This window comes from Neodiprion lecontei, chromosome 2 (assembly GCF_021901455.1).
Source record: "Neodiprion lecontei isolate iyNeoLeco1 chromosome 2, iyNeoLeco1.1, whole genome shotgun sequence".
In the NCBI taxonomy this organism is placed as follows: Eukaryota; Metazoa; Arthropoda; class Insecta; order Hymenoptera; family Diprionidae; genus Neodiprion; species Neodiprion lecontei.
The window spans coordinates 24380017-24391046 of record NC_060261.1 but is presented as its reverse complement, the minus strand read 5'-3'; the positions used below and the strand labels follow the sequence as shown (position 1 = coordinate 24391046).

Here is an 11030-nt window from a genome sequence, read left to right as displayed (position 1 = left end):
CCTCGGATCTGACAGGTACGTGATCGTCCGGCAATCGATTACTGTTTGCTATCTGCCTCTTTCAACCATAGTACCTATAGAATTACACTTCGTGACCAGGATGGGTGATTGACGTAAGTTTCGTTGATTGTTGCTCAAAACATGACTATTTATTGAAGTTCCGATGTTTTGGCCGGGCTCCGTCGACCATCTTCAGGCTACATAAATTCATAAGTGTTTAATTTAACATGCATGTGCTTAGAACTAGTTTACATTTGTGAGGAAACATTTGTAAGTCGACATAAACAGTTGAATCAAATGAAACATGTAAGTAGGCACAGGTTGTTAAAAAATGTGAGTACGCTGGCAAAAATTTTTCACGCCAAATTTACACTACGAAAATTTTCTGCGTTCTTCTACGAAATTTGGAACACTTTCGTAGTTTTTTCGTATTTGTCGTAGACTTTCTCGTAGATGACCGTAAATTTACGTCACTTATCGTAGTATGTTTTACTTCTCTGACAATTTTCTACGATTTTCTACGCCATTTGGAACATTTTCGGGTTTTCTGGTAGAATTTTCCATAGATGATCGTATTGCATAATTTATCGTAGAGTTTTTTTTTTACTTCACTGTAATCATGTGGTCATAATTTCTGTGCAAGTTCATAATTCTTTATAGATCATCATATTTTTAAATAAGTGTTTTTTTGCATAAGACTCACCAAATTGGGAAGAGATGAGTTTAAAAATATACGACATATTCTCTAAATCCGTTTAGATCGTACTCAGAAAATGAGAAGATCAGTCTTCGGATACAGAACCAAATTTTGTCCCGTAAACTGTCTGCAATAAATTTTCATTGTGAGAAAGATGCGGCATTTAGCAGACGTTTTGGATTCAAAATTGTAATTTTTTTTCATAGAAAATTGTAGATTCTCATAAGATTTTGTAGAAATTTGTACTTTTTTTACAAAATTCAACGCGTTTCCACGCAGAAAAGTTCGTAATTGTTGGGTCGAAAAATAAAATTATTTTTCATAAAAAGTTGTTGATATTAGTAATTTTTTATTAATTCACGTAGCTCGCTACAAAATTCTACGGATACAAAATTAAATCTACTTTGAGTATGTCATTTTCATTACTTTTCGTATAAAGTTGTAGATTTTCATAATTTTTTGTAGAATATTGTGCTTTCCTACGAATTTCAACGCAATTCTACGAAGTAAAGAATTCGTAATGTATGGGTCCAAAATCGAAATTATCTTCCGCAAAAAGTTGTAGATATTCATAGTTTTTCGCTAATCCGCGTAGTTTTCGATGAAATTCTACGAAAAAAATGTCAATCCACTTTCAATATGCAATTTTCTACGATTAATAATTTAATTTCTCGTAGAATTTTGTACTTTTCTACGAAAAATACTACGATTTTCTACAACCGGAAATTTTTTATAATTTGACGTAGAAATCATTTTCGAAAGGGTAATCTGATTATATTTATGTAATTTTAGCATTCACCGACCTTAAAATAACTTTAAAGTCACTATCAATTTCCTAAATGCATTTTAACCAATAACTTTGTAAATTCAAATCGCTATACCTTCTGCGTACACATAACCTCTTTGAGGGGGACATGTTTGATTAATAAAATATTATTTTATCATAGTTGACTGCCATATTATTCAATCTTAATAACGCAGGAACATTTAGGTTATGTTATTAACAAATGTTGCTTTACAAATGCAAACTAGATCCAAGCACATGTATATCAAATTAAACAAAATTAAACATTCATATATTTATGTAGCCTGAAGATGATCGACAGGGCCCGACCGAAAGGTCGAAAATCCAATAAATAGTTATGTTTTGACCAATAATCGACGAAACTTGCCTCACTCATAGTATATGTATTATTTTCAACTCCGTATCATTTTGCAGCCTTTTTATTTGTGCCCTCCTAGCCATATTTAAGTTAAGTCGGTAGTGAAATAGACCAACAACGTTACGGCTAGTCATCAGTGAACCGTGTGACCTGGTACATATCAAATTCCGGGTATTCAATATATGTATAGGGTGTATATTAAATGATTGAAGAACAACCGGTGAAATAGGCCGATTTTTACCACCACAGGTAAGGTGAAACTTAGAGATATCTTCAAATTCATATTTACTCCAATGTAATCAACATTATCGTTGCGTCCTTCACGCCAAGTGGCAACATTACACGTATGGATACCATGCTTGGAATGAGAAGAATATTTTTGAGATGACATTAAATTTCAAAGTTATTTTACTTGTTGGTAAATAATTCTTTTCACATGTCAAGAAAAAGAACTAACAGAGTGAAAAACCTTTTTCTTGTAACCTTTCTGCGCGTATATTACTACTCTTGCTTAGAAGTCGATTTAGAGTACAGAAGAATTTGCCCAATAACTAAAATGAAGCTTTCTTTTAAGCCATTCATAAGAAATTTGTCAAAAACCGTTAAGAATCGTATTGTGAACCACAACAGTTTTCTCGATATGCCATTTTTTTCAATTGGTTGACGAATTTAACGCATAAATTGCTGTAGATTCGATTTAATGAATGCACAACTGAATGCAAACCAATTCACGTGCGGACTTGAATATTTACAAATGATAATATACATATAAAATTATCGGCAAGAAAAGTTCGTCCATCTGGAACATTTTATTTCAAAAATAATTTTTGTAATCCGTTACAATATATTTAATTTTAAAAAAGTGCCATCTTTTCCGTAATGGGCCTTCTTTAGTACTCCTCTTCAATTATGGAGTATATGCGCGGTTTTTGCAATTATCTTAACCGATAAAATAATATTTCGTGTGCTTCTAAAAATATTCCACATCATAAGTTATTAAAACCTCTAGAAACAATAATACGAAATGGTTCTATACAAACGGTTATAAAAAGTGACCTTATATCAAAAATAAATATGAAGTCGAGATCACAAGTGACCAGAAATGATGGCCCGATATCAAGGCTGATAAAATCACTGTTTTAGGTCAATATTGGGAGCTCATAACTATTCATACGTCCCCGTAATTTCAATGGACAGACAAACGTAGTTGCAGGCCTGCGCCTAAATGGAGTAGACAAACTTGAGAACGAACGTTTCATGAAATCTGATCAGACTACATGATTTTCCTCAGTACCAGTGAATAATATATAATCAATTTCTGTAAGGTATAACAATAAAATATTTTGGGTGATTGATTTTTGAATTGAAAGACAATAAATTCCAGAATGTTGTTAAAAAATGGAAAAAATAATACTAATTCTTTCCCCAAATTTCATTCACCATAAACGTGTGTTAAAATGAGATATTACAAGGAACTGAATTATATGTGGTGAAACACAAAACTCTTGACGAATTACATTTTATTTTACTTCAGCTTCACAATATACACCACAATACAAGTGCAGTGGTATCTTATCATTTAAATTTCATTGCCCAGTTGAGAAACCTATATTTGCTTAACCCCTCAGATTATTCTGATCATTTATGAAAATAACCATTAAGACGCATATGGTATAAATGAAGAGCGATCAAGAATGATAGAAAATATATGCATTTCTGTAAAATTGTGAATTTAGACATGCTTCAGGAAAGCACAACGACGCGGATTGCACTTTACAACGTTACAAGTTCCTTGATTGGATGGATTGGGATAAAATAATGAGAATTAACAGATGTGAGATTATGACAACTTTGTGCAGTAATAAAGTACGATATTACAACTAAAGACATTATAGTTATCATCTGAGTAGTCAAGTGTCCACTTCACATGTTTGAGAATCATTGACGCTCAATCATTTTTGCCTCGGAATCGTGACGCATAGAGTAGGGATAAAAGTATTAATAATGCGATAAGATATTAACAATGTAATAACAATCACCTCGAATTTGCCATTTCCGATTATAAATTTGCTAGTCCCAGGTACGTTGATATAATTTGTTGTTGAATAGCCAACATTTCTCATTGATATGCGCGATGTTGTCAACTCGCATTAGACATTACAATTGCCTTTTCACTGTCACCGTAACATAGGCTTACGATGATTTTTGCCCGACAAAACTAAGTAGTAATTTTGATAGGTATCAGGTACGGATATGTGAAAGAAAATATTTGAAAACTTCTATCATTCTATTTTCTTAGTACTACTCAAGTTACCTTCCGATTTCTATGTTGAATATATTTATTAATGGTAGTGTTGATATTTAAATATTCATCTGCCCTCACTAGTTATTGTTTATGGTGATTTTAAGCATACTTAGAGCTATGTAAGTACAAGAGAAAAAGATTGAACAGGAGTTTTGAAGAAATTAGATAAAGATATCATAGGTCTTTTTGATTTATCTAGTCTCGTAAGTCTTGTTTAAAACTAATGCTGTTTACTTTATAGCTAAACATTCAGTTTCATGTTCATTATATTTTATTTTTTGAAAAAAACAGTAAAAAAATTTTTAAATATGCATATCTTGTATAAAAATAAATCTGGATGTGCTGTAAAAAACAAGCGCTATATTTTAATTTGACATACTTAAATACCTAAAAAAAAAGGATTGTTACCTAAGGGGGAAATTAAAAGTTACATTTCGTAGATTTGTGTAATTATTCAACAGCTAATGCTACAGACAATGTGCAGCTGGATAAAACAAATCTCAGTGAATGATTTCATACTGGCACGACCTTCATTAATCACAAGTCAGATAACTTCAGTACAGGGCATTCCAGCTAAAATTGACTTACGCTCGACCTCATTTTTTCAGATTCAGTGCTCAATTTCGTACGGAATTCAAACAGTTTCGCGTTAAAAAATTTTTTTTTCCGAATCGACTCAAGATCTGACGATATGTCGTAAAAGAACCAGTCTCGGTTGTCGCAAAAAGGTTATTTCAATCTATTTTATCTGGTGAGATTTTAAAATGTTTTCAAAAGTTTGTACAGAATTCTTGACGGTTGAAGATGATATCAGAACTTCTTCAAGGGTATTAACCAGAGTATTCCTGAAGTTTATACAATATTGCAGATCATTTTCAAAGGTTACCAGAGAATTTTCGACAATTCTAAATAATACCAGAACGTTTTCAAGAGTTAACTGAATATTCTCGAAGTTCAAGGGTGGTTCAAAATTTTTTTAAATGTTACCAGATAAAATAAATGGTCTTAATCCTCTTAACGTTATGCGAGGCGGGTTATTCACTCTTTCACGGAATATTGTCGACTTTCCAATGTTCGTAACGAATGCACCGTTTTATGAGAAAAAAACGGCCCAAATCAATCATTATTTACTTAATGAATAATCTTATTTCTTTTTCTTACTTCAGAAGGAAAAAAATCATCTTCAGGGAGGTTTTCCATTTTTTCGCCATTTTTGTTCATGATACTTTGAACCAAACTAAATATTTTGTTTCATTCAAATTCTCATGTCTTACCTCATGTTTATGCGCTAAGTCCTCTTGAAAATTATCAGATTTTAAAAAAGGAGATTCGAAATGATAATCAAGCCCTTCCATTTAAAAAACCAGAAACAAATTCAAGGTCTTCTTGTGGGCTAATAGAATTCCAAAAAAAAAAAAATTGAGAGCTGAATTTGAATGATAAAGTCGAGCGTTGGTGAAGTTCACTTGGAATGCCCCATATGTACAAAGTACAACTGAAATCAACTTCAGCTAGATATTTCTACGAACGATTTTAAAATTGTGAATTGAAGCTCTATTGAAGTCGTAACTTAACCAATAATCATTCTGGTCGGACAGTCGTAGTACAGTAAAGCTTTATCATCCACCGATAAACCTCGCGCCACCGTATATTGTAGGTATTATTCTGTCATTCCATGCCATAAATTAAACGAATTGTTACGTAAACTAATATAGTATCGAACCATCATCGTTGAACAGTAACCAAACAATCCTCACGTAATTTACGATAGTGACTATTGTAGTCCAAGAGAATGAAAGAGCAGCAGGTGTTTGCTGAACTAAAGAAACTTATGTTAATCTGGTCGTTACAGAATGAGAGCCACTCCGGTGGTAGTGGCTGCCGTAGCGGTGTTGCTGGCTTCGACATGGGCTTATCCCAACGTCGAGGACCATGCTGCCAAATTTGAAAGCCGACAAATTCAGGACCGTGCTGATGAGGAATACCGATTGCCAACCACTTTGTCACCGGAGAATTACACGGTCATTTTGGCACCTTACATCGAAGACGGAAACTTCACTTTCGATGGGTTTGTATACATCGAGATGAAAGTCATCGAAGAGACGAACTTGATAACGTTGCATGCGAAGGACTTGAACATTTCATGGATCGAGGTTACCTTAGAGAACTCGAATACCATAAATATTACAGATCAAGCTTTGAACGAGGTTACCGACATCCTAACACTCACACTAGAAAGCTCTCTAACAGCAAATTCATCGGTATACCTGAAAATTCTATACGTCGGCGTACTCAACGATGACATGACCGGGTTCTACAGAAGCTCGTACACCGATTCCAATGGTACTACAAAGTGGGTCGCCACCACTCAGTTTCAGCCAACTTATGCAAGACAGGCATTTCCATGTTTTGATGAGCCGGCTTTCAAGGCAAAATTTAACATTCTCATTAACAGACCGGAAGAATATCACGCGATCAGCAACATGCCGATCGTTAATGCTTCCGAAGTGAGGTAAACAGTTTTGCCAAATTTCATAACAGTCTACAACCTTTATGGGGCTCAAGAAATAAAATTGAAGCTGCATCTAAAAATTAAGAACAAATACAATTATTATCGTATCCGTTTTTCTCCCAGCAATGGCCGTATAACGGATGTCTTTGATGAAACACCAATAATGTCTACATACCTTCTGGCCATTCTCGTATCTGATTTCGAGAACTTGACAACATCAGATGGGAATTTTAGCACGTGGGCGAGACCGAACGCCATTTCTCAAGCGGAGTACGCCCTCAGCTTAGGTCCCCTAATTTTGGCTTACTATTCCGAAATAACCGGTCATGACTTCCCTCTGGCCAAACTGGACATGGCAGCTTTAACTGACTTCTCTTGGGGTGCTATGGAAAATTGGGGCTTGGTTACGTACCGTGAGACTGCGATGCTTTACGACGCCAACCACTCCTCGGCCACAGCCAAGTCGAGAGTTGCCACCGTCGTGGCTCACGAACTAGCTCACATGTGGTTCGGCAACATTATCACATTAGAGTGGTGGGACTATGCTTGGCTTAATGAAGGTTTTGCCAGAAGGTTTCAGTATTTGGCAACTGACAGTGTAAGTGTAAACCTAATATTGAGCAATATGCTGACTGTTCTTCGCCTGAAATATCTGACTAGGTTTGCAGGCAATCTCATTTAGGGAAACTAGAACTGGAAAATGGCTTACAGGTTGAATCGTCATGGAATCTGCTACATCAGTTCTTAGTCGACCAACATCAGGTAGTATTTGCCAATGATGCCTTAGAATCAGCGCATGCATTGGTCGCTTCAGTGTTGACTCCCACCGAGATTTCAAATCACTTCAGCACAATCTCGTACAATAAGGGTGCCAGCATTATCAGGATGATTGAAACTATTTTAGGGGAATCGGTTTGGCACGCGGTTCTCCATGAATATATCGATGCTCAGTAAGCCAATTCTTCCATAGTATGTTTGATCATGATGCGTGGAATGTCTCTTTTTGCCAGCAGATGTGCTTTGATTCTGTATTCACGTATGTTATTTATTCAACAGTTTGTACGGCAATGTCAAACCGGACGATCTTTGGGCGGCAATTCAGGACCAAGTTGATATCAATGACGTGGACCTTGGCAATCAGACCGTAAAAACTGTTCTGGACACTTGGATATTGCAGGCAGGTTACCCTGTTGTCACGGTGAATCTTAACCAATCCACCGGAATCGCTACGATATCTCAGGAACGATTCTTACTACGGGGAACCGAAAGTTCTGTTACCAACTTGACCTGGTGGGTACCGATAAGTTACATCACTGCGAGTGAGCCAAACTTCAACGACACATCAACAAAGTACTGGTTGGGCAATGAAACCGCGACTATTCAAGTGGACAACGGAACTGCGGACTGGGTTTTGTTCAACGTTCAAGAGACCGGTTACTATAGAGTCAACTATGACGTAGAATCGTGGACAAAGATCATGAACCTACTTAATAGCGCGGATTTTGAAACAATCCACGTTCTGAATCGAGCCCAGATTGTCGACGACCTCCTCAATCTCGCTAGAGCCGATTATGTCAGCTATGAAATTACTTTGGCCGCAACGCAATACCTTGCGCAAGAAGGTAACTACGTCCCGTGGAAGGCATTTTTCACGGGATTGAACTACTTGGATCGTCGTTTTCTCGGACAAGATGATATATACGCCTTGTTTCAGGTAAGGAGCCTATGTCAACTTACAGTTATAATTTTTTCAATCTTGTACGCCTATATCTTCACCTTTCGGCAGTGACAAATGCACTGTCAATTGAAACATGTGTTTTACAATTCCTTAATTATAGACTCACGTCCTGACTCTCACCGACAACATTTATAACGAACTTGGCTTCGATGACGTGACTGGGGAAGATTGGTTGGACACGCTTAACCGACGTCAAATCCTGGACTGGGTCTGCAATTTTGGGCACGAGGAATGCATCTCAAAATCCCTTGAATATTTCGCCGCATATAAAGCAAACACTTCCAACACGTAAGGAACTTTTTTCCCATAAGATATATTATGAGGATAAAGAAAAACAAATTTGAGTTGAAAGGAAACGTTCCTCAAAAGCACGCCTAGCAATAAAGTTCAAATTTCATCACCATTCATCACATAATGACGGCAATATGAAAGAACGTCGCATCTCCAATAGTGAAAGAAGAACGGGGCATCTTGACCGAGGTCAAATGTTTCATTGATACAGCACTCGAATTTTGGGTGCATGAATTATATGAAGCATTTTTTTCCAACAGATTCAATAAGTGTTTTAATCATTTTCTTACTTATTCGGTCTTCGTAATGAGCTCGATTTTATGTCAAAGCTTCTGACCATTCTGTAATCCCAATGTAAAAATCATTCCCATTCTGCAATGTATATAATTTTTGTCTTCATTTTATAAACTGAAAAATTCAATGTAATTAACATATTAGAATTGAAGAATTTTTGTTTGTTCGATTTTATGTGAAAGTTTCTGATTCCTCATTATGAAAGCTAAATAAATGAGAAAATCATTGAAGCAATTTTTGAATCTATTGCAAAAAGATGCTTAGCATAATTCATACATCCAAATTTCCAGTGCCGTATCAACGAAAAATTTGATTTTGGTCGAGATTTCATGTTCTTCTTCCACTATTTGAGATGCCACGATCTTCTAGCACAATTTGAGATATCACGCTCCTCCACACTGCGATGGATAAGATCGAGTCGTTCCGGGAAAAAAAAATATTTTCGCGCGCAAGAAAATTTTTAAATGGCTATTACTCATTTTAAATGCCTACGGAAATGTATCGAAAACTCAGCTCCTACGCAAAAATTGGCCTGATTAATAATCTTCAATCTCTGATCATGCAATATTATTTCGAAATTTGTCAGCTATCGAATCTGAATTGTGTGCAGAAAGAAGAGATTCGATTTTCAAACTCGAACGTTCATATGAAAATTAACGAGAATTGGAACCACCGTGTTATATCGTATTAAACATGTACTATTTTCGCTCAGGGTTTCTCCAAACCAGCGGACTGCCGTGTATTGTACCGCCATCAAGCACGGAACATCAGACGACTGGTACTTTCTCTGGAATCAATATTCCCTGGCGAATGTTGCAGCGGAACAGATAGTCATACTTCAATCACTCGGCTGTTCTAGAAACTATACTATTCTCTACGACTATCTGCACTATCTTCTTGAAGAAGAACGCGGAATCAGAGCTCAGGATATGTCGACGGTATACGCTGCGGTCTACACTTATGGTGGACTGGAAGGCGTAAACGCAACGCTGGACTTTGTAGCTGATTATTACGCAGACGTTGAATCCTAGTGCGTTCTCTTTGAACAATGTCATTGATGGGACAAAATTTTATTGAGAGCCATTTTGTCATTGTAATGACAAGTTTATCACATTTGCTTCTACTTTGTTTCAGCTATGGTAGTTTAAGCTACGTTTCAAGCATTTTGTCTGGTGCGTCTCAGAGATTGTCCACTCAGGAGCTTTTGGACAAGGTATGTGGCTAACATTGTTGAGCAAAGCTTCAAAGTATACTAAAATGAATTTTTTCAGTATTTTACGGAAAAACAATTTCAACTGTGTCATTTTTTGGGGTATCAACCCAATTTAATGTTGTATCGGTTTGTTTCAGTTTTCTAGCATTATCGAAACTCATGCCGACAACTTGACGACGATATCAAGTAGCTTGTCATCTCAGCTTACTCTCGCTCAATATGAACTGAATTGGTATGAAGAACACGCAGCCGTCATTTCTACATGGCTCTCCGAACAGTATGAAACTATGGATGATTATCGTCTACCAACGACAATTTATCCAACCACTTATGAAATTTACCTATCCCCTTATCTTGTGGAGGATAATTTCACATTCGACGGGAGTGTGCAGATCGCAGCGAATGTCGTCGAGCAAACTAACAAAATCGTACTGCAGTACTACGAAATCACCATAACCAACGTTTCGGTGGCGGCAAACTCCTCATCCCTCATAATTTCTAACACGACTTACAACTCGACTACCCATAAGTACACGATTATACTTGAAACAGCATTGGCGGCTGGAACGTCCATCGTTATTGATATTATTTACGTGGGAACTCTGGACGATGATATGCAAGGATTTTACCGAAGCTCATACATCAACGCCGAAGGTGAAACAAGGTATTGTATCCAAGTATTTCATGATACAAACATTTTCTCTGCCACGATAAAGTCCTGTGGGGCCTATTCCAATATCGCACGGTTCTCGAATAGATTCATGTAAGAATATATGACCATTCCAGAAAATTGGGGCCGATCCTGCAAAAATTCACT

At 36.4% G+C, this 11030-nt stretch overlaps 1 protein-coding gene across 2 annotated transcripts in view; it reads left to right on the top strand.

Moving 5' to 3' along the window:
* Nucleotides 1-11030, top strand: part of LOC107222618 (putative aminopeptidase-2) — a 37685-nt gene continuing 26655 nt past the window's right edge. Inside the window, exons 1-10 of one of the 2 annotated variants that reach the window (XM_015662048.2) lie at nt 47-113; nt 1917-2109; nt 6018-6677; nt 6801-7275; nt 7389-7627; nt 7734-8391; nt 8516-8703; nt 9713-10030; nt 10135-10213; nt 10351-10877. In XM_015662048.2, the coding sequence (XP_015517534.2) occupies nt 6019-6677; nt 6801-7275; nt 7389-7627; nt 7734-8391; nt 8516-8703; nt 9713-10030; nt 10135-10213; nt 10351-10877 (3143 nt within the window). In that variant the 5' untranslated portion in view covers nt 47-113; nt 1917-2109; nt 6018. Of the gene's footprint in view, nt 16-46; nt 114-1916; nt 2110-6017; nt 6678-6800; nt 7276-7388; nt 7628-7733; nt 8392-8515; nt 8704-9712; nt 10031-10134; nt 10214-10350; nt 10878-11030 lie in introns of those variants that run through there. The other variant, XM_046732815.1, reaches the window with a different exon arrangement.